This window comes from Balaenoptera ricei, chromosome 14 (assembly GCF_028023285.1).
Source record: "Balaenoptera ricei isolate mBalRic1 chromosome 14, mBalRic1.hap2, whole genome shotgun sequence".
In the NCBI taxonomy this organism is placed as follows: domain Eukaryota; kingdom Metazoa; phylum Chordata; class Mammalia; order Artiodactyla; family Balaenopteridae; genus Balaenoptera; species Balaenoptera ricei.
This window is the reverse complement of record NC_082652.1, coordinates 39,029,695-39,055,075: the sequence shown is the minus strand read 5'-3', so window position 1 is coordinate 39,055,075 and position 25,381 is coordinate 39,029,695. Positions and strand designations below refer to the sequence as shown.

At 36.0% G+C, this 25,381-nt stretch overlaps 1 protein-coding gene across 1 annotated transcript in view; it reads right to left on the bottom strand.

The window, feature by feature from the left end:
- MIB1 (MIB E3 ubiquitin protein ligase 1) overlaps nt 1-25,381 on the bottom strand; it is a 119,028-nt gene that overhangs the window by 88,311 nt on the left and 5,336 nt on the right. The window contains exons 2-5 of the mRNA XM_059893667.1: nt 11,015-11,186; nt 9,076-9,205; nt 2,969-3,073; nt 1,001-1,067 (exon numbers count right to left, since the gene is read on the bottom strand). Coding sequence (XP_059749650.1) covers nt 1,001-1,067; nt 2,969-3,073; nt 9,076-9,205; nt 11,015-11,186 — 474 coding nt within the window. The remainder of the gene's footprint in view (nt 1-1,000; nt 1,068-2,968; nt 3,074-9,075; nt 9,206-11,014; nt 11,187-25,381) is intronic.

Here is a 25,381-nt window from a genome sequence, read left to right as displayed (position 1 = left end):
TTTGCCTGGATGACTTGCTGAAGAGCCAACATAACTAACTAAAGTATATAAAAGAGAAACTTGGAATTTTTTTTCCTCTGAATTGCTTACTGTTATTAGTTACCAAATAGTTCTTATGATTTTTGCCTAAAGAGCATTTTCAAATATTTCAAAGCCCATTTCTGAGATTATTTTCAAAACTACTTATGGGATAAAGGATTCATGATCATAAAACACTATGTTGAGGGATCTGAAATGGGTATGCTGATTCTACGCTTTCCTTGTAAAGCCCAGATACAAAACAAAGTTTCTGAAAGCAAGAGAAAGAGATGATCTCATCAAAACCATAAGATTTTCTTCTACATTCTCCTTTTTAAAAAAATTAGGTATGCTGGAAGAAAACAGCACTTTTGGGTAATAAGGCAAATCAAACGATTTGGAAAGAGGAACGGAGCGTTCACATGAGAAAGGAAAGCATTCAGAGACTAAAGGTTTAATCAGAAGAATGTGGTAAATGTTCACCTTGCCAACAATGAAGAATCTATAAAATGAAAGTAGTTTTGGTTTTCTTGTTCTTTTTTTATTTTAATGATACATGAAATTATATTTATCATATTATCTTAATCTTAGAGCTGTTCTTATATTTCCAAAGGAATTTTACAGAAATTCTAAGGAATTTATAAGCATTAAATTGTTAGGTCCTGTTCTCAGTAGTATAAGAGATATAACATTGATCATATAACACAAAATTTTTCAACAATGTAAGTTTATGGTTAAAAGACAAAAGTTTCAAATACAGTATGCCATATAAATGGTATATCAATTATCAAGTCATGACAATTCTTTCAGAGTCTAAATAAATTAAAAAGAACAAATGCTTTAAAACAAAATAAAACCAAAAGAGTATGTCTTTAAAAAGTTTTAATGGTAACTAACTTTTTTAAAGCCCGATTTAAACACTTTTCTGATTCCATGAACTCTGACCCATTATTTAGAAATTTTCTCTAGCCTGCTAACTCACCTAGCACAGGACAATGATCTCTGTAGAAAGAACCTCCTTTGGCATCCTGGACACACTTCAGGTCAGACTAAGAAAAAGAAAAGAAAGCAGAAAAATCACCCTTGAAAACTTCAACTACAGCTTAAAACCTAAAATAGGCAAAAATGTTCATTCAGAACATATCCTCAGCAGAAGTGAAGAGTAGCTCTGGGTTAATAGTCACACTAGACATTGCTTTCAAAAACACCCATCAAAAACTATAAACTTGACCTTCAGGTAGGTCACAGTTTAAGATTTCTTTTAAACTTCAACATTAAAATGCCTGGATCTTTACCATTATCATACTTTCAAATACACATGTTGGAAAAAAAGAACTAAAACAAAAATCTCGTATTTCAAAAGTACATAACATATTCCATTTTAAAGATATTTTTACCAAAAAAGAGCTCAACTCATTTGATCTTTCTAATCAATTTTATGATATATACAAGGCAGGTATTGTATAAAGGAAATTAGCCAAAACTAAATAGTCAGAAAGTAGAAAAGGAAAGAACCAAATCCAGTCTTTTGATTCCTTGTCCAGTTAATTTCCTATTTATATCACTTTTAGTCCTTACTTTACCATAACTTGGTTAACTCAAGTTCCTTCCCACTTAGCTTTTATAAGAAAGTATTTAAGTATTTGAATGGAGAGGCAGTTGTGGTATAATGAAAAGTACAGAAAATGTGAACTTAGAAGAGCAACCTTGAGGGTGACTGAAAATTCAGAAATAGATTACCTAAAAGTGCCTAACAGTACCATATACATGTATAAAGTAATCAGTATATACATACAATATTAAGGAAAGGAGCTCCTTTATACAGACACATACACACACAAACACACCTCAACCCAACTCTCTTTTACAGCCTCCTTTGCCACTATAGCTCACATTTAGTTCAATCCTAGCCAAAGAGACATGGGTCAAGCAGTCTTAATGTGATACTTTAGCCCAGTGGTTCCACTTCTAGGAATCTATCTTAAGGAAATATACCCATAAATGTACAAAGACATACGCACAAGGATGCTTACTGAAACACTGCTTGCAACAATGAAAAAAAAAAAAAAAAAAAAAACCCCAGATACCCATCAACAGAAATCTCATTATATAAACAATGGCATAACCATATAATGGAATACTACTCAGCCATCAAAAAAGAATGGGATCGATCTATATGTATACTACTCAATAAGTACCTGAGCACACATAGCACGTAAAGCTTCGTTTGAAGCAAGTTAATAATCAGTTGGAATTCTACAAAAATTCCCAATTTAAAAACAGGGAGAGGCATGAAGATAATAATGAAAAACTAATGACCAATGCTATATACAATTGTAAAAATTGGTGAGTAAACTACCTGTCTAGATTCACAAGGCTCGCTTTTATGTATAAAAGGAATAGATTAAGGCAAAGGGACAGTGGGATATTTTTTCCCCTCCTAATGAGCATAAAACAGTTGGAAAAAAAAATGAAATTTAAGAATTCTTCGAATGAAAAATGTATTCAAGATGGAAAGGATATAAAAGGCATTAATATTTTGGCATTAATATAATATTTAATTACACTCTATAAATTAAATAGCTGAGGTCAACATTTGAACAATGATCCATGACATGCAGAAATATAGGACAATCCATTGAATAAACTACCATTATGCTCCTTAAGCACTTAAGTAATTCGAAGTGTTTCTAGGTCAGTCATTTTCAATCATCAACACTACACTTTAAAAATACAGAGGAAAAAACTCCTTAAAAACAATTTTAACACCTATTGTATTAAATTCTCACTTTACAGATGTTCCCTCCAATTGCATACTCATGATTCAGATGGCTGTATTGTGACAAAAGGAGATGACAAAAGAAAAAATGAAAGAATACAATAAGGGCTATTTTTACTTCCTTTCTTTCACCCGTCCAATATTTTCATCTTTTGTGGTTCTTACACTCACCATGCCCTCAAAGCCAACTCTGTAAAGGTTCTTAGCACCATTGTCCCAGAGAACGTAGGCCGCGCTATGTGGGCTTGATGCACTCCAGTCTTGGATTTCTGTTACCTAAGGGAAATTTTTGAGAAAAAAAAAATTTTGAAAGAGGAGAGGAGAGGTTGGTTCTTTTAATTATATTTAAATCTTTAAAAATATTTCAGCTACAATCCTGTGTAACAGGATCATGAAAAATACTTATTTACCAAATATATGTCACTTCTAACATATAACTGAAATTATACAGACAATTTTCCGGAATATTATAAGGTAATTTCTAAAACCACTGTAGAAATTTTAAATAGAGAAGCTTAGTGATTACAGTGATGGATTATCAGAAAATACATAATTCAATACAAAATTTAAAATCTTCACTCTTAAAGGATTCCCTCTAACAACAGTGTATTCTTTTAAACCTATTCTTTGATACAAAATTTAAAACCTTTGACCAAATACCCTGAACAATTCAAGATAAACCCGCTCTCTGGTCAGTTAAACGCTGACAAGCATGAGGCTCAAAGGCCACGTTTAAAGAAGACTTGAGTGACTTGGCTCCTCCAGCAGCACCCCTCAGCTGCCCCAAGAAGCAGGCCATCTAAGCTGAAACACCGTGACTGCAGTGGAGACCCAGACACAATCTCTAGGCCCCACATGCCAGCAGGCTGATTAGTAAGAGCGTTTAATACTTAAAAAAAAAAAAATACTGGAGTTGCTATTGCTTAAGGGCCAAAAATCAACTACACAAAACTGACGCGCAACGAGCACTAAACTTGGGTGTTCTCAAGTGAACCAGTCTACAGCTCAGAATGGGAAGTCGCACATGCGCAACTCATTACTCTTCTCCACCCTGACACTTATAATCAACCACGCTACATAGTTACTTAGAATGCCAGGCTGATGTTAAACGTAATTTTTAAGGCATGCCCTTAAAAACAGACTATTTCAAATAAGATACATAATGACCATTTAATTTTCACCCTGTACTAAGAAATAGTTTTGCAAGCTACGTGTTTTATGGTGCTTTTGTAGAGATAAAAAGTTCTTATGCTTAAAATTTAATCAAATATTTGAGCAATATTTCAAATTGTTAGTAAATGAGTCTATCTGTTCTTTTTAATTTTTTTTTTTAAGGCCGAACGGTGCAGCATGCGGGATCTTAGTTCCCCGACCAGGGATCGAACCCATACCCCCTGCACTGGGAGCGTGGAGTCTTAACCACTGGACTGCCAGAGAGTCCCTATTCTTTTTTTTTTTTTTTTTTAATTTTTATTTATTTTATTTTATTTATTTATTTATGGCTGTGTTGGGTCTTTGTTGCTGTGCGAGGGCTTTCTCTAGTTGCGGCAAGCGGGGGCCACTCTTCATCGCAGTGCGCGGGCCTCTCACTATCGCGGCCTCTCTTCTTGCGTAGCACAGGCTCCAGACGCGCAGGCTCAGTAATTGTGGCTCACGGGCCCAGTTGCTCCGCGGCATGTGGGATCCTCCCAGACCAGAGCTCGAACCCGTGTGCCCTGCATTGGCAGGCAGATTCTCAACCACTGCGCCACCAGGGAAGCCCCCAAGTCCCTATTCTTTTTAATTTTAAAGTAAATTATACATTATGAAAATATATCATATGTAAATTTTAAAGAATAATAAAAACAAAATGAACATCGGACTAAGAAAAAGAATATTACCAGTACTTTTCAATTCCCCTGCACGCCTCTCATCAAACCCACCCTCCTGCGTTCCAACAGAGGTAACTACCATCCTGAATGCACAGTCCATCACTGCCATGCTTTGCTTTCTGATTTTCACAACGAACCACTGTATAACCTTCCAAAGCAAGAGTTTCTAACACTCTAAAGTGAAAGAAACATGCAATTTTTAGCAAAAAAAATCCCTTCTGATTCTAATATAGTCAGATTCTATTTCATTCATTTTTAAAAATACAATGCTAGATTAAATAACAGTGTTTTTATGAGAGGGACAAAAAAGCATGTGACCAACTAAAAAACAAAGACTACAAACTTTAAATCAAGTTCATCCTAAATTTCAAATTACTTGGGATATAAGCAAATTCATTACTCAAGCTCTGAATCACTAAATGAAATTCCTTCATTTGTTAATATGATTTGGTTTATCAAGGACGAAAGTGGAAGGCATAAGAAAATAACTACATTAATTTCATACTTTCAATTCTGATTAAGAATATGTGCGAATGGCTGCTAAAACCGTTAGGTAAAAGGTTGCTGAGAAACTGTGTAAAGGATCAAACTGACAATACCTGCACTGATCAATCTTAACGTCACCAATAGTAGGATAATCAAACTTTATGTGCCTCCTGATGTGATGCGATGAAAGTACACACACAACTGATGAGGTACTCTTGACAAAAAAACCTGAACTTGAACCTGAATCTAATCATGTCTCTACACCTAACAACTAGCTTATAAGAATACAAGGGTCAGAGGAACAAGTTAAAGAATATCATAAAGAATCAATCAGCCAAATCCAAAGAACCTTGATTTCTTCAACAAATAAATGGCATTTTTAAAAATGTTGATAATTTTTGAAGTTGGATGTTGGGTGCATGGGAATTTGTTATACTACTCTTTCTATTCTGGTGTATGTTTGAAATTCTCCATAATAAAGTTTTTTAAAAAGAAGAAAATATATCTAGCGTACCTGTATGAAACAATCAATATATATTCGAAAGCATTTGCAAAATGAAAACAGTCTTGAAATACTAACATAGGTAGTTAAGAATACACTACACACTTCCATGATGACCTTGCATCATGCTTGCCAAAGCCATGGTGCAAAGCAAAACACCATGGTACATGTTGGCACATGGTATGTCATAGATTGTATCAGTATTACAACATCAGCCTAGGTTGGTTTATACCCCTTAATATGGCTCATACTAGCCATATTGTTGAAAACATGTAGTAATGAGAATGGGGTGGGAATCTTGAACCTCAAGGGAAAAAAAGATGAGAAAGGATTGGGACAGAGCAGCCAGCACTGAAGACTGGCCAGCACAGGAAGGCTTAAAAACTTTCTTCATTCACACACATAGTCAAAAAGAGTCAGACAAAAATTACATTTCATCTCAAACATGTGCTTAAATAATGTTACCCTGAAGACTTCCTATTATATTAAGTTCCCTCACTTAGAGTCACATGTGCAAGATGGTTTCATTTACTTTTCATTTTGTTCTTAAAATGTAACAAGTATTAAATCATAACAAACCAAAAATGTAATACTGATGACTCAAAGCTTCAAGAATGCCTACTTTTCATCCCCCTAAGAAGTGCCAATATAACAAAAATCCAGGAAGTTCCATTTATGTGGCTTCAGACTTTAGCTGCAACTGCTTTTGAAAAGCTGATGAAAAAAAATTTTTCCAACCCTCTGACCATAAAATTAAGTGTGAGGAAGAATATAAAGTTAAAAACAATTTTAGAATGAAAGTATTAAAAAATTTACTTCTTGTGCACTCTCGCAAAAGACATTACTAGAACGTGTACACCACCAAAGGAAAGAGTAAGCTAAGTAAGATGATGTAATCGGATACAGAAAACATGGGATCCAGGTTTCCCTGGTGGCGCAGTGGTTAAGAATCCGCCTGCCAATGCAGGGGACACGGGTTTGAGCCCTGGTCCAGGAAGATCCCACATGCCGTGGAGCAACTAAGCCCATGCACCACAACTACTGAGCCTGTGCTCTAGAGCCTGCGAGCCACAACTCCTGAGCCCGCGTGCCACAATTACTGAAGCCCACGTGCCTAGAGCCCGAGCTCCACAACAAGAGAAGCCACCACAATGAGAAGTCTGTGCACCACAACGAAGAGTAGCCCCCACTTGCCACAACTAGAGAAAGCGCGCGTGCAGCAGCAAAGACCCAATGCAGCCAAAAATAAATAAATTAAATAAATTTTTTTAAATGCTTAAAAAAAAAGAAAACATGGGATCCAGCCAGGAAAGAGGCAAAGGCATCCATCAAAGGGAGCTGCCAGGATGACTGCTGGGTACCAGGCATCAAGGGCAATCCGTCTGTACTGTAGCCATGTGATTCACAGGCCAGACATGCTGAAGGCTCTTATCACCAAGATGCCCACTGCCATTGCACCATTTTATCACCTAAGGTCACACTGCCTGAGTAAGCCTGACCCAAATTCTCCACTGTACTTGGCTTGTTGGACTACGTAATGATGAGGTTCCCACTCTCCCCTCCACCCCCCATTCTCTGCCACCTAAATCAGTTGAGGTCTTCCATCTTACCCCGCAGAATATTCTGTGGGGGTATCCTGTGTTTCCCAGGACTCACTAATGAGTCCTTGTAGGGCTTGCAACTGGGAAAGGGTAAACAGAAGGCTTTTAAAGGTATTCATAACATTCTATTTTTTAATCTGTATAGTAGGAACAAAAGTTTGCTTTTTAAAATTTTATTACTATTCTTTAAGGTTTAACATACATTTTATACATCCTATGTGACACAGGATTGCTATAAATGATTACAGAAGTTGTTAACTGCACAAAGGGCCTTGCCAAGGAGGCGAATAGAGGCTGACCTCCAGCCTGAGCTCCACTTACCAAGACCTTATGCACGGGGACAAGGCTGTTCCTGTGTCCACGCTCAAAGGGGTACCTCTTCTCTACCACTGGCTTGCCAAGCATGTCCCCACATCACTCCATCCATCCAGAAGTGGCGCCTTTCCCAAATTCACACTGGTCTATTTTTCTTTTTAAAATGTGCATCTCCAACTTTAATGTACACCTGAATGACTTAGGGCTCTTGTTAAAATGAAGATCCTAATGTAGAAAGTCTAGGAGGAAGGGGACCTATTACCTATTATACTTCTAACAAGCTTTCAGGTGACACCAATGCTGCTGGTCAACAGGCCACACTATAGTCACAGAATTTAGATTTATATTTCTGGTTGTCCATCTCCCCTAATTAGAATATAGGTTTCAGAAGAGTAGGAACTTTGCCTCTTTTGTTTATTCCCATAACCGTCATGCTTGGAACAGAATCCTTCACCTAAGTGTTCAATAAATATTTACTAAATTAAAAAAAAACAAAACATTGCTTCCTTAATGAAAATCAAAGTACTTAAAACATATAGGCCAAAATATTTCTGTCCGACTTCCAAACGTTAAAATTAGACCTTATTACTTGAAATTAAATCAATATAACAATACTCTGAATTTAGAAAACATCTATTTGACAAAATGTTTAAAAATCTCAAATTCAAAAGAATCTGTATAGCACCAAGTTGTACAAAAGAGGCTTTCGAGTTCCTAGGAAGAGTTCCTCAGATGACAGAGACTTTAAAATCATCATTCCTTAATGCTAAAAACAATATTTTAAAGAAGGTAACAGAACTGATATTAATTGACATCAAAGTCTCAAACGTGAAATGCTGTTCATTTCAGTACATCTAGGAAAACACAGAGAATACACATTAATATGTGACTGACTGAATCAACGAATGCATCATCAGCAAAAGCAACATGAAATCCAAATAAGTAAAACCAACAACCCATTCACCCTAATATCTCTGGCTATCCCACCCCATTAAAGAGGCTGTACAAAATTCCCTTCAGAATAACTGCTATAACTGACCCTTAGACAGCTCTACACGCCTCCTGAGAAGGGTAAGGAGTTAAGTGGACTGAATAACAAAGCAGCTGCCTATTACCCCTCAGAAACAGACCTTTGGGGGAATGGAATATAAAACAAGTACATTCAAATGAAATTTTAATAACAAGAAAGTCAAGAGCATGAGATACTGCTTAGGGAGGACTAGCCCAAACAAGATGTTCAGAAAGGCATTCTGGGCAACAAAACGGCCACATGAAGTCTAAAAGTGGGAAGGTAAAATCTACCCTACAACCTTCTCACGGAACACCAATATGTACAACAGAGCAGGAACAATCTTTTTTCTTCCAGGGGAAAAAAAAATGAAAACTTAAGAAATTGTTATTGGCATTAAAAAAATGGGCCAAGAAAGTCAACTACAGTAGTTTTAAAATCTACTGAATATACAATATTCTAGGATAACATGATGAATCAGAAACAATTTTTACCTTTCCCCTGCGTCCATTTCCTCCATCCTGGTCTTCCCATTGCCAGTCCACTCCTCGCACCACTCTGGCACCTGCAAAGATCCCTCTGGCTGTAATCTTCTTAGATTTTCTACGAGACTCTAACAGAACCCTAAAAAAAAGTATTTATTTTCAAATTTATATAAAAATAGGTAACAGCAGTTTATTTTTTAAAATAAGATTATAAAAAAGGTTATTTTGAAAATATACAAGATTCTTCTTTGTTCTGGTTAATACCATAACAGCATGGTACAGGAACACTTTCCACATTACATAGGTTATGATGATGAAGACATTAGTAGTTGGAATAATAATAATAACGGCTAATATTTACTTAGCTTTTCCTATACATAAAAGCACTTACAGAGGTATAAAGTCTGTTACAGTCCCTAAGATGAAGGTATTATTATTCATTTTACAAATAAGGAAACTAAGTCCCAAAGAGGTAAGTAATTTGCCCAAGGTCACAAAAGTTAAACTGGAATGGAATCAACACATGAATCCAGTCTAACCACTTCAGGGTATCACCACACTCTTCACTACTTTAGAGGTGGCAAATTCAAAACCCTACAACTGTCAGGCAAGTACTACAAATGAGGGCCCAAGAAAGACAGCACCACAGCAATGACAAATGGCAAATGGCACTTGACCTCAGGCTGGAGAAAACTATAGGGAGTGATAGGGACTTTGGTGAACTCCAGAGTATGATCTGTCTAAAGGGTACAGGTGTTCCTGTGCTTCAGCCAACTGCTGCCAGGAACAAATGCAGGCCCTGTGTTGACAGTCTTTGGAGGGTGGGGGAGCAGAATAGGATTAGAATTCATAAACCTGATTTTTCTGTGAAATCACCCGGTTTTAAAAGGTTAGCAATTGTTCAAAAATTTAGATCACTGCGTAAGTCAAGTAAAATACATCTGTGGCCTGGATCTGACCTACACTAAACTGTCTCTAAAGTAGTGCATACCTACAGGAGACTACAGACCTTGAAAAAGATTCTATACTCAACTATCTAGACAAGAATGGTTTTCCAAGGCCTTCTATCCCTTATTCTTCTACATCCTTCTCATTCCTAAAAATCAAAAAGATTCAGGGTTTTTTCTTCTGCTCTGCTTTTATCTCATTATTCTATTCATTTTCAGAGTATCTTTACTACACCCTAACTTTAAAAATTGTAAGCAAAAGACAAAAATAAATAATCTGTTGAAAGTTACTCACTTAATAAATGGCAGGACCAGGATCTGAACCAGGACAGTCTGACACAAAAATCCATTTTCCTATTACTCCTGCTGCCTCCTTGTCACTGACTTGATTCTTGCTCCTATGCATTAGTCATAGCTACATGAGAATACTCAATCACCTGAAACTCTGCACCCATTCACAATTAACACTCTTCTCTCTTTGCTCCTAAGACACTTAATACGCATCTCTATACACAGTCTGAAACATCACATGATAATCACTGTTGATCAAATAATACCTTAATTTGTAAACTCCTTAAGAATAACATGTCTTATTAATCTTCAAATTTACACAAGTATAGTCTTAATGCTCTGTAGTCTTAATAAATGTCTCTTGATTCAATAAATAGGCTCTAGTGTTCACAAGATAGAATGCATACGGAGAAAACAATCAGCCTCCCTTGGGCCACCCTTTCATTTCCAAACACTGAGCAGTGCCAAGTCTCTACCATAGAGAAAGAACAGCTCAGATTATCCTGGAAAAATACATGCATCTCTATCTTCACGGAGCTCTTTTCTCGCTATGTGGTAGGCCTGGTCCACATCTAGCCTGGTAATTGCTACTTCTTGACTAAACCAGCTGTCAGAAGCTATTTCCTGATCCTATTTTTAACGCTGAATGGTATAAAAAATTCAATAGAAACAAGGAATTGCAATTGAAAAAAAAAAATGGATTGCCATACCGCTCACTTCCTGGTGTAGTAATTCTATAAAAGCGATGCCTTAAATGATGTTTATCTCCATGATAACAAACTGTGCACAAATCATAATTTGTACACTCCGCACATTTCCATCGAATGCCAATGATTGGTTGCTGGCGGCAGGTATCACACATGGTTCCATCATGCTTGATGCCTATTAAAACAAGGATACATGCTTACATTAATTACAAGTATTATTTATTTGAATATTATTCCCTAAGGGAAAAAATAAGAACACAGCATTTTACAAAATAGTTCAATAAAGAAATAATATTTCAAATGTACCATATATAGTTTCAAGATAACAGATTGCGAATATTTTAACCAGTACAAATTATAGACTAAATATTTTCTATCCCTTCTTTTTTCATTAGTAAGAACACTTCTCAGTAGCACTTTCCTTGCTCTCATCCACAAACTGAAATTTAGGTTCAATCCAGAGAAAGAAAGAAGAATCCTTTATCACCAAGTAGATGTTTCAGACTTCAAACACACAAAAATCTTTTGAGGAATGTGAACCTATTCTCCAGGTAAAAATTCCAAAAGAAAAGACAGTTTTATCCTCATGATATCAGAAACAAACTATCAATTAACTTTAGCATTTATCCCTACGTATTGACAACCTTTTCCCCATCGACAATAAACTTTAGACAATGATTAGCAAGCAAGTTTCCCAGTTTGGGAAACAAACCTGAGTTTGTCATGGGTTTTCTTTTTTCCTTAAAGAACAAGAAGAAATTAACATTAGAAAAAGAAAACAAGCACTTGGTAATATAACCTATACTAAAAATGTTCACATGGATAGATGAGATAGATGTTAGAACTATAAAAGTACCACTATAAATTAATGAAAATAACTGACATTGTAGGGTAATAAGATTGGGGAATAATGTTCCTTTACTATTTTATTAAGATCACTTGTTCAATAAATTAAAACTAGGAGTTTTTTAAAACAATGTGTGGCCTGTGAACATCAGTGTCACTATTTCATGACACATGCTGTATGGTCATGCCCAATGTTGAACTACAAGCAAGGGCTAAGTTGTCTGTACAATACTGACACTCCCCTAGATCAAGTTCTGGCTCTGTCAACAGCTCTCTCTGTGTCCATGAAAAAGTCATTTTAACTGAAGTACTTACATATAAAACAACAGTATTTATTTCAAAATAATTGGTGGAGAGGGAGGGGAAGTAAGGTGGGTTTAGATGAAACAAGATTGCTCGTGTTGAAGTTGGTTAACAGGTAACATGGGGGTTCATTATACTATTTTCTATTGTGTGTAAGTTTGGAGATGTTCAATAATTAAAAAATGAAGTGAGTCATTTTAGTTCTCAGAACCTCAACTTCCTTTGGAGGAGGTAATATGTTCTTTAAAGGAAAGGTATGTTCTAAGAATAAAATGAGAATGTGAAATACACGCAAGAACTTGAATACAACAGTAGTAATACTGTAGCTAAACTCTGCAAGAACTAATACACTATTGCTACTTCCTGGTAAGGGGAAAAATCCTACATAATTCATTTTCTATATCCCGGTTTAAAATCCCTATGAGTAAGGTAACCAGATTCTAAATAAAGTGCCCTCGCTGAGATGGTTAAGAAGAAAAAAGGGAGGGAGGGAAGGAGGAAGAATGAACACTGAAAGGAAGTTGGGATGTCTAGTAAACTACAAAAGAGCATGACACCAACACCAAATATGTTTTGCGTGCAATCCTTCTGCAGTCTCCTACCACACAAATGCTTGATTGTAGAGACAGAGAAGACAGCAGACATCAGTACCTACTGATTCATTCAGTAACTATTTCTTTACTGCTACTGTGGGCAGGCCCTCTGCTGCTTTCAAATATCACTCTTGCTATGGTAGGAAGAACAGAAAGGAAGAAAGTAAAAGGGGCTAGAGAAACAAAGTCAAGTCCTAAGAAGCTTACACAGCAGTCCAGGTGAGATAATGGTAGTTTAAGCCAGGGTGATGATAGTGGAAGTGGAGAGAAATAGAGTCAAGAGAGATTTAGGTCTTGGTGGCTACGGGTTAGAAAATAAAAGATGTAGAAGGTAACAAAAAACCAAAAAAAAGTATAAATAAGATCATTAAAGAGAATACAAATAGATAAGTATTAGAGATATTTAGGAACAAACAGCACAATAAACTGAAACCTAGAACTGCTCCCTTAAAAAACAGAAAGGGAGCCACCAACAAAAACATAAATAAGCACATGCTTATCAAATAATGCAAGCTCAGGGCTCCACTGAGAAACTCATTCAAGAAACTAAATCAAAAAAAAAAAAAAAAGAGTCAGGAAACGTTTTTAAGGAATGGTGGATGAGTAGACCTTTCAAAGGAAGAAAGAAACCTCAGAAGAGCACAGAGTATGTTCAGTGAACCAGGAGCAGCTTTGTTTGGCAGGATTATGAAATATAGTCAGAGACTTAGAGATAAATTTTAGAGTCATGCTGGGAGATAATAAGATAAAACATAATTTCTGATCTGTATATTTAAATTGTTGCATTAAATGGGGAAAACAAAGGTATGCGATTTCAGAAACTACTTACATAACTTACTGGCCAGGTAATGTTCAGAATCAAGCTTTTTAAACTACTCTGGGACCAATATTCTCATCTATAAATTGAGAAAATACTTCCTTTCATAGATGTTATGGACTGGAAGGTTCCCCCCAAAATCCCTAACCTCCAATGTGATGATATTTGGAGATAAGGCCTTTGGGAGGTAATTAGGTTTAGATGAGGCAATGAGGGTGGGACTCCCATGATGGGATTAGTGTCTTTCTAAGAAGACGAAGAGAGACCAAAGTGTCTCTCTCTCTCTCTTTCTCTGTCATGTGAAAACAAAGCAAGAAGGCAGCTACCTGCAAGCCAAGGAGAGAGCCCTCAATAGGGAACCAAAGTGGCCACCCCCCTGAACTTGGACTACCCAGCCTCTAGAACTGTAAGAAATAAATTCCTGTTGTTTAAATCAGCCAGTCTGTGGTAGATTGTTATGGCACCCCAAGCAGACTAAGACAATATGGAAAGGGACACTGTGAAGCTAAAGTGATATAATAGAGGTAAACATACTCTGAAAGGCATTAGCATAAAAGGTAAGTATAAAGAATTATACTGCAATTAATTTAATCTTAATATAGATATATTAAATGTACTAGTCATCTATTTAAATAATTTAATGATCAAAGTCATCACATACCCCAGGCAAATTCAGCAATACTTATACAAAAATTAAAGAACTCAATAAATTTCTCAATTTCCCAGAGACTGCATACAGAAAATATTCAATTATTCATGTGTGGATTACCCCCATTTTAGCAAATTACCCGCCCTCTCCATTTGTTAATTACTCTTTTATCTCAGGTTTTCCCCCAAGTTTATGGCTTCCCTGCAGCTGTACCTGTCCGCTCTGTTCCTTTAATTGTTTTCACTCCAGAAGAGCAACAGAGGACACAACTGCCACGTGAGACAGTCCTACACAAGAGTAATTCATCCACCACTTCTCATTCTAACCTATGGCTAATTCTGACTGCATCAATCATGAAAATTATCATCAGCCATAGGCCCAAAAGAAATTATACTCTAGTCTAACAGACTGTAAACTAAAATTAAAAACCAAATTTATAGCTGCACAACTCAGAGCTACCAGCATTCACTAGTATTGCATGCTTCAGTCTTTTACAATATAAATCAAAAGGTCAAACCTATTCTTCCTTTTGGGGTGTATAAATGAATACACAGAAAAGGATTTGTTTGGTGTTTTTCAATCACAGAAGGATTTTTTTTTTTAAGTACCAAATAATCCATAACCTGGCTAATCATCCCATGGGTTACTAAGAATTTGCTATATTTTGCTTTAAATCAATATATAAACCATTCCTTATAATGTTCACTTTGAAAACATAATTTTGTAATTACTCCTGATATTATCTCCTAACACAAATAGCAAAAGTCTACAAAGTTAAGAAAGAAATTATCCTAGCTCACATATAGATATTTTTTAAGGTAAATTCTAAAACCTATCAACAGACAAAGATTTTGAAGAACTGTCATAATTGTCTGATGCAAGCCTACTAAAATGAATTTTAAATTTTCATAAAATTGCACTTTTTAATAAGAAATAGCAAGAATCACAATATGAAGTTTTTTTTAATTCATCAATTTAAATACTGAAATACAGGTACACCCCTGCTTTATTTATGCATTTTATATCAGGCACATTCCTGGAAAACCGAGTGTATACTTAAAATGGAGGAAAGGTGTGGCAGATTGTATTTTCCAAAGAAAGCCTCACCGATCTATATCCACCCCAAGTGCTCTTCTGACAAGAGGACAATGAATGACAAGTGGCCATCAAGAGGCGGGTCTGTTTTCCTCCCCACTGATCCTGGGGGGACATCTGCAACTGCCTTGGTTAATAGAAGGTGGCAGAAGTGACACCATATGACGTCTGTGCCACCTGTCTGTCCACGTCTCTCTCTCCCCCTCAGGATTCATGCCCCCACATGCCTTGGCAGCTCTTTCATACTAAGTCTGGCTACCCTGAAGCTGCCACAGAGAGGAGACCACTTGGCGAGGCCATAAAGAGGTATCAAGAGATGCCCGAGGAAGCCTGGCTGTGCAGCCCCTCCACTGTTTGACTCTCCTACCTGGGGCCCTAGATACTGTGGAGCAGAGGCAAGCCATTCCCCACTGAGCCTCTCCAAATCCCTGAGGGGTAGAAGCCCTGAGCACAGAAACCGTTTCACACCACTAAGTTTGGGGGTATTTGTTGTGTAACCATTGCAACCAGAACAAAGCAAGTTAAAAATAAGTTACAATCTTTATTAAATTACAGTTCCCTGCAGTACAGCATAGCAAAAATATGGATAAATTAAAGAGCTAAATATGAAAAAAAGAAAACCATAAAAGTGCTAGAAAAAATAGTTGAACAGCATCTTTTACAATTCTGAGTAAAGTCTCTCTAAGCATGACACAAAACCTAGAAGTCACACACACATATAGAAGTGTATAAATAGAGAAAACCTGGAAACGCCTCCAAACTGCTGACAGTAGTTGAGGGTACACAGATGAGGAAGGAGAGAGCACCTTCACATTTTTTCTATATACACTTTTCAATTGTTTAGTTTTATTATAAGTATATGAATTTCATAATTTTAAAAAGAAAATACAAAAGAGATACCAACTTTATCCTCTTAAATTGGAACAGATTAAAAATAATATGTCAGTGTACGTGAAGATGGTGTCAAGAGAGCCAGTCATACTGCTGAAAGGGAAACAGAAATTGATACAATTTCTATGGAAGGTACTTGCAAAATGTTTCAAATGCTTTAAAAGATTTGGACCCTGTCTTCAAATTTAAAAGGTACATCTCATGATACTAAATTATTTGCAGTAAATAAAAATTTAACATAACATGTTGAAAAGATGGGGATGCGGCTATTTATGTGTAAACTAAGGTAATCCATAGAAATTCTATGCAGTTATTAAACCATGTTGTAGAAGAAATGCTACTAAGATGGTAAACTATATTATTATTTTATAAAGCAGTACGCAAAGAATTACAATAGAGCACTTTGGCACATAAATTACATTATACATATAACACATGTGCCCAGAAAAACTAGAAAGATAACCCCCAAAATGTGCTTGACAGGATCGCCCTTTGGGGTTTTCCAAGTTTTCTACACTGGGTATGTATTAATTCTAGGAAGCAGCTGGGCGAGAAGGGGCATTTAATATGCAGTATAAGCATCAGAAATGCTGGTATATGTCACTTATAAATAAAAGCTAAAAATAAACAAAAACATGAGGAACTCCAAGTACTTACAGAAACCAACTTTCAAATAGTTAGTTCAGCAATGTGGTACACTGCTACTCAGAAGTTTTTACATCTTTTAACCCTTACCCTAACTGAGTATTCTGTGCTTATGAAAAGAAAATATATAGCTAATAAGTACACTCCTATTGCCACGTGCCTTAAGAGTCTAATTTGTCTTACCACAGGAAAGCATCATGACCAAAAACATCCTAATTAACGTCAAATAGCAGTAACAGTAAATGTCCACACAGTAGTTAAGTTTCTGAACAGTTCTAAAATAGGTCTCCTATGCCATCACAAAAAGTCAAATACACTAAACAAATGGGTATCCAATACACACTAAGAGGTATATTCTAATTTATCTGCACAGCTCTACAAATGAGTGCTGACTGATGAAAGGCAAAGGGAAAATGTATCCCAGCCTCCTCACTTGACCAGAAAAGGAAAAGCCCAGTTTTCAGCTGTTCCCCTATTTACATATTTTTCATCTCTAAGTTCATTTTCTCCAAAATACAATAACATTCATGAGCTCTTAATCTGAGTACAGGCTTTCTTTAAAAGCAACCATTTAAACATACAATGTGATAACTGGTTAAAAAAAAATAAAAAACTTCTACAATTCACGGTTTTAAAGAATACTTCAGGAAGACCACTAATGCATACAAAAGCACATCCAAATCCTTTCTTGGTTCCCACAGTTCAAATGCCAACAAAGCTACTGAACAGCTGTGAGACAGACTAATGCTGAGAATTGGAAAAAGTAAACAAAGCAACCCACTCCACTACCAAAATGAGCAGTACAGAATTTTTAATGAGAATGCAATTAATTGACTTTAAAACAAAAGATGACATTTAAAGAAAACATAAAAAAGGAAAAAGGATTAAATGAACAAGGCCAACATTTTACTGGTCTCTCACTCTGGTAGCTTTTTTGTTTCCCTTTACTTCATCCACCCAATTCATTCTCAACTAAAAGCATTCCCTTCCATTCTAAACCTCCTTAGCCCTGGCAAGAGTTATTCCTTAAAAATTCAATAAAATTTAATTCCCTAATTAAACCCATGAATGCTTTTTCTCCTTCCTACAGAATACCATATCACCCTAGAGAGTTAACACTCTTTCCCTTTGCTAAGCTTTATGAAGACATCTGCCACCGTTAAATGAACCACCTGATGATAGCTTTTGACTCATTCTAATACTCAAATGACCATCTGCTCTACATTTTAATGACATCTCGCCTAAATTCAATAACTTAGAGAATTTACATAGCTTAAGTCTTTTTGTTGGCAAATTTTATGAGACCAGTAAAACACTATGGTCAAGATCAATAACCACAAGTTCTTAAAAGAGCCAAGAAAAACAGCTCAAATTCATAAAGCACTGATTTATTTAAGTAAAATGTTAAATTTCTAGAGAAAAAATGATTGAAAGAGAGAAGGTTCTCACTACAAGCAGTTCATTATGTGAAGCACTTAAACATGGAACAAGAATATGTGAATTATCACTTTGTATAAGAGCAAAAGAAAAAGCAAACAATGTAAATGTTCATTAACAAGAGAGTGAAGATATGTATTAGGTATACAATGGAATACCTAAAATGAACGCTCAAGAGCCACACAATTCAACATGGATGAATCCTTCAACCATAATGCTGAATTTTAAAATTATTCAAGAATACAGAATGTTGCAAATAAAGTACTATGCACTGTTTACGGATATATACAACACAGCATAAATGTAAAGAAACCGATGGGAATTACTAATTTCTATACGGTGGTTACTTTAGGAGAGGAAGGGAATGAAATTGGGAAGAAGTACAGAGAGTGTTTTAAACATTAGAAATGCTTTATTTCTAGATAGGTTCACAGTTATTTATTAATCACTTATCCACTTGGATATCTTAAATACTATGTAATAAATTTTAAAATGTTTTTAAAATAAAAAATAAGCATTCCCAGTAGACTAGTATAGTGCCTACCTAATCCTCTAAACTTCTGCCCTAATTAAAAGATTTTACCTAACCTTAAAGAATAATTTACAAGTCATTAACCAGTGTTTAAAAGCAATTACTTATTGTGGCATAACCATTTGCTGATGTCACTCAACCAACCAAGAATTCCTATTTCTGATTTATGGATTCATTCAATTTTAACCCCAAATCAATGTGACAAAAAGTTTACAGAGATTAAAGAGGGTTAACCAACTAGAGAATGCATCTTATTCTCCCTGAACCATCAAAGTACTTATGGTTTAGAAACTGGCTGAAATGTAATTAAAATTCCTACTGAGGGTGAGGCCTTTGTGACCTGCCAGCTGGTTGGCGTACTGCACATTCCTTACTCTTGAGAAACAGTAAATTAGTGAAAATAGTATTGTTATTATTAATAATACTAACCACTACTTAAATCGGTACCAAGCTAGGTGCTTCACATATATTTTATTAACTTTCCCAGCAATACCAAAAGGTAGGCATTATTATCCTCATTTATAGATGAAGAAATTGAAGATATGAAGTCACACGTTTGAGTCACAGGCTCAAATTCAAACCCATGTGAGGAGTCTGATTACAAAGCTTGGCCTCTTATGCTCTTACCCTACCAGGGTTTTTCCCTCTACTTAGCTCTGATTTTATTTGAAGAATAATTACATATCTAGGGCATCATGTTCCCCATTCAACCTTCTGCACTCAAAATATAAGTTATTAAATCCTATTCTAATATTCAAATAAATTCAAATAAATTGATTGAGATTCAAATAAATCTCAAAGAGATACATTTTTAAAATTGAAAAGATTATCTACTTCTTAGTTAATTTCAAAAGTGTTGTAGAGTGAAACACCATCTACTTCCAACCAACTCCTGTTATGAGTTAAGGAGATGTCTTTGAAAGTGCCTCACCCAAAATCTAGAACTCTTTCATCATATCTTTTCTGTTGGACAAGTTATTCTCTCATCCATTTTTGCAGCCTCTGCTACTCTACTTTATTATAAGCTTGCATAATAAAATTACAATCATGCCTTACACAGTCCAAACAAAAGAAACAAGGCATCAAATAAGGTATACAACTGGCAATTTTAGTAATGTATTTGTTATTTTTAGCACTTGTTACACAAGAGTAGAAAACTAATGAGGTCAAACAAAAATAAGAATTTTATCCACTTTATTTTTTTCCTGCTAACAGATAAAAATTCATTTTTTCATTTTACAAGCAAAACACCTGTGTACCTTGACCTACTGCAACTTCATTTTACAGGTGAAGAATTAAAGTTTTAAAGAGACTAATGTTATAAGGTAGGGGGAAAAAAAAGACTGACAAACCTAGATTTGAATCTCAACCATCAACCAATTACTTATGAAATCTTGGGCAAATTAGTTCATTTCTCATAGCCTGTGTTCTCCTAAGTAAAATGAAGGCTATCAAACAACACTTTTGAGGATTAAATGAGATAAAGTACGTAAAAAGTTTAGTATAGTTCCTGACACATGATGGGAGCTCAGTAAATGTTAGTCCATTCCCCTAGTTAACGAGACCACGTGAGAAAATCTAGAATGAACAAATATCTTGACTTCGCTACTAAGCTCGTGCATTTTCCACTACTCCATGATAAGAGACTGGGAAAGAGGGGTGAGCAAAGCACCACAATGTAAAATATTACAATCTCAAACTTTTATGATTTATTATCGCTAGCCCTGCAAAACTCCCAAAATTCAAATAATGATTTGTTTTCATATCAAAACGTTTCTACCCCATTTCTTGATTTTTTCGGAACAAAATTATCATCAAGAAGATAAATCCACCCCAGGAGAAAGCTATATACTCTTATCATGAGTGTGCTTAGAGAATATAAACTAACCCTAACCACAGCAAGCATCTACAAAAGTAAATATGCTCCCAAAGGCACTCCAAAGCCAGAAATGAATGTCTGGACTACCTGCTGTGTTCCATTATCTCCTCCATTAATTTAAACCCCACCTTATCTTAGTTGCATTCTTCAAGTTCATTTAAAAGCCGGTTGTTTAAAATTCAGAACCATTTTCCCTCAGAAACAAAGTTTTAAAGATAACTTAGGTACCAGACTATTTCACAAGAACTTATTTACATAGAGCTCATCTATGGGCAAAGATCGAAATTGTTCCTGCGTTCCTAGTTCCATCTGAGGAGGTGCTTTAATCGCTGTAATGCAAACATGATGATAAAAAAAGGCAAGCTAAATTGGTACAGGGACATATGAAAGTATATGAGTAAAGAAATGGGCTTAGGAGAAGGAGGAGTGTTCTAAAAAAGCCATTTCCCTACAGATACTTAAAATGCATAAGCTCCTGCTTGATGACAGTGCAATGGTTTTCAAAGTGAAGTACGTGACCCAGGAAATACAAAAGATGATCTCTGAAATTAAAGAGATAAGCCCACAATCTCTTATCTGTTCCAAAATCCCAAAACTCTTAAGTTTTTTGTAAATGAGCAGGAAACTCACTTAGTGGTAAATCCTGATCTGAACAAACAAGAGGCTGTGTAGTCTTTATTTACCCCCTTAGCATAACCATTCATATGCTTCCTGCAGAAATATTGGTGTATCTGATGACAGGGTGCTGCTGTGGACCTGGAAGTGGGCATTAACAAAAGTTTATAAATTCAGTCCCAAGCATTCTGAATAAAGGGTTGTGGACCTCCATTAATACTTTTATATTTACTATTTTTCTTTTTTCCTTTTTTTTTTTTTTTTGGCCACACCACACAGCTGTGGGATCTTAGGTCCTGATCAGGGATTGAACCCAGGCCCTCAGCAGTGAAAGCTCAGAGTCTCAACCACTGGACTGAGAGGGAATTCCCTATATTTACTATTTTGCTAAAAATCTATGAATGAAATTAGGTTATTAATTGTACATTATTCAGCTGATATTAGCACCCTCAGTGGGTCTCCACAAAAAAAAGAAAAAAAATCACACATGGAATACAAGGTGTACTAAAGGTGAGTGGGAGTTTGACAGCGTGAGGGTCTAAATAACACTGTTGCTCACTTCTTGCACATTAAAATGGGCTGTTCCTATTTTGTGCCTAGTTAAGCAGTCTTGTGGAGCACCTCCTAATGATACAAAACAACATGTTGTTGATTATCTTGCAACAAAGTGCTTGAGAGTCAAAATTAAGAATAGTTCCTTTTTTTTTTTTTAATAAAATAAGTACTCCCAAATTGCACACCTTTTCCGGAATGAAAAGTGGTTGTTAATGGTGTGTCCCCTAGAAGACGCATATTTTTAAATTATACCATTTAATCTATCCCTTCCAGGTAAAGGTGATGTCTGACAATAAATAAGAAAATAAATGCAGTCCAAAAGAAACTAGAGTAAGCACGGTGAAAACTGACATTTGGAGATACTTCCATCATTATATGGTCTTTAATGCTGAAACAATGTGTATCACCAATAAACTCTAATAGCTGCATCCATAAAAGAACATCACTTTTATTTCATTTTAAATTCAGTGGATTCTGAATTTATTTATTCACAATGTAAAAGTGAAACACGGTCCAATTCGTTTGTTAGAATTGATCAGCATCAGAAAAGATGGAAAATTACTAGCTAAATTTCAATAAAAATGTTTACTTAACTGATAAATGGGATAGAAAAATAAGACTGAGATTCGGTAAGCACACTGTATTAATCAGGGTCCAGTCAGGAGACAGGAAACCACACCACTTCTAGAAATGGGGAAACAATGAAAAAATAGTATTATTAAAATGTAAGAGGCGGGGAATTCCCTGGTGGCGCAGTGGTTAAGAATCCACCTGCCAATGCAGGGGACACGGGTTCGAGCCCTGGTCTGGGAAGATCCCACATGCCCCAGAGCAACTAAGCCCATGTGCCACAACTACTGAGCCTGTGCTCTACAGCCCGCGAGCTGCAACTACTGAAGCCCGCGCGCCTAGAGCCTGTGCTCCACAATAAGAAAAGCCACTGCAATAAGAAGCAGGCACACTGCAACAAAGAGTAGCCCCCGCTCGCCACAACTAGAGAAAGCCCATGCGCAGCAACAAAGACCCAATGCAGCCAAAAATAAAAATAAGTAAATAAATTTTTAAAAAATAATAAATCATGGCATATTAAAAAAAAAAAAAAGGAAGAGGCTTTAAGGAGGGGTCTCATAGGGCTGGGATCCAGACCTTTAAAGAGGGGTTGCAACTGGCAGGTGCTAGGGTCACAGGGCGGGGGGGCGCACATCAGGCTACTTCTGATGGTGTTGGAAATAAGCAAATTGGAATCAAATACTGACACTGAAATCCTGCTTAGTGAAATGATACTTGAAGGAAGAGCAAGCAAAACAAGAAAGAGCGTATCCCTTCCCACCCCCAAGCCTTCCAGTCTCCATCCAGCGCCCCCTATTGGCAGAGCCAACAGGGATCCAGCTGACAAAGGAAAAATACCATGTGCAGACTCCCAGACCAGCCTCAGGGGTAGGAGCACAGAGAGTGAGCTGAAGGCAAGAGACAACAGCTTAAAAACCAGCAAGCACACATCAGAAATGCACTTCTTCCCTTTGGCTCTATCGTCTATCTTCGTGAGGTCTCCTGAGAGCTAATGCGTCCAACAAAATCAAGAATGGAAACAAACTCAATTTAGAATCAGACTTGATTTACTAACATACTAAACCAAGATTTCCAAAAACAATGAAGAAAAATCATATTGCTCTCATTAAAAAGAAAAACAATAATTTGATGAGATGAAAAGCAAAATACCAAAATACCACCCTGAGGTTAGATCCTTTCAGTCTTTTTCCAAACTTACATAAAAAACACAGTATTATCTACAGTATCTCTTTGAAATCTACTTTTTCACTCACCATATATCTGGTAAATATAGGCTAATTCTTTCATTTTAACTGATAATATTTTATTGTATGGGACTCATGCAACATAATATACTTTACATATAAATTTTCAGTCATTTCAAATTATTGCTTTTATAAACAAGACTAGAGTGAATTTCTTTATACATATCTCTTTATGGATGTGTGCTTGAGAATCTCATGACGTAACATTTAGAAGTAAATTTTCTCAACTACAGGATACATGAATTTTTTTTTTTTTTAATTTACAAGATGTTGCCAAACTGCTTCTCAAAGTAGTTGTACTAATTTACATTCCCACCAGTAACTTGAGAGTTCTGATTTCCCCATATTCTTTACCAATGCATACTATTTTTAGACTTTTAATCAATCTGAATGGGGTGAAATCTCTTTTTTTAATTTGTATTTCCCAGGTTAGCTGTGATTTAGCTGTATGAATAGATATTAGCTCTTTACTATTAACATTAAATCAAATTTTCAAAGGTAGAGGGAAATTTATATTTAAATTGATATAATCCATTTATTTCATTGCTAAACGAAAAAGCTAGCTAGCTGGCTTCTAACTTCTAATTGAAAATTTTCTCCCACACCAGGTAATGTAAGTATCTATGTTGCCCCTGAGCACACACATACAAACATAAATATTAATAAGCCAATTTTTCTCATAAAACAAAAGAAGCTTTATGAACAAGGTGAGTTTCAGTAAGATCTGATAGTTTAGAGACATGACCATGTCACATCTTCTGCCAAGGGCAGAGCTTGGCTTCAAGAGTGCAGGATGACTGGGACTTGGAGCCACTGTTTGGAACAAAGAAAACATAAAAGATGAAGAACCCCAATAAAGTAAAAAAACAATACCATATAGTAAAGGCTGACCAGCCAAGCTGGAGAATCTGACAGCCTCATGTGCAGCTCAATTACTTGCTTTGACAGCAATTACTTTGCAAAAACTCTTTCACAGGACTGAAAATGTTTTCTTAAAGGAGGCTAAAGATAATTACATGTAATAAACTACCTGTCATGTTGGATACACACAGAAAAACCATTAATCTCCAACAATGTTACATTAAGTTAATCAAATAACCATATCACAGACTAGAATAAATTATTTAAATTTCCTAATCAATTTTCCCTCAGGAAAAGTAATACAAATGGTGATCATTTCTGAACTACTATACCATAAATGGAAGAGAGAATGATGAGGAAAAGCAATGAACTGAGTTTTCATCCCTACATCTGCCATTCACCAGCTTTGTGACTGGACAAGTTTCTTCATCTCTCCAAGGCTTAGTTCCCTTTTATCTGTGTTAGGATAATATCTACCTAACCGCAGATCAAATGAGTCCAAAGTTCTTTGAAAAAAGCATTTTATTCAGAAAATATTCATCCAGAGCTATGGCTTTGCTAGAAAATAGAGATAGAAGGAACACACACACACACACTCCTTCCTCTCAAACTAATAATCTCATGCAAAAGACAATTACAACACAGCATACCTGTGGCAGTAGACAGAAGCACAGAGTGCACTGTGATCACACTGCCTAGCAATTAAGGAAGGTGGAAGAGAACCTGGTGGCCAGCTACCGGGAAATACATCCAAAAGCAATACCTAATCCAACCAGAGGGATAAGGTTGTAAAGTTTAGGACGAAAATATATATTAAGACAGCATTATATTTGCAAAC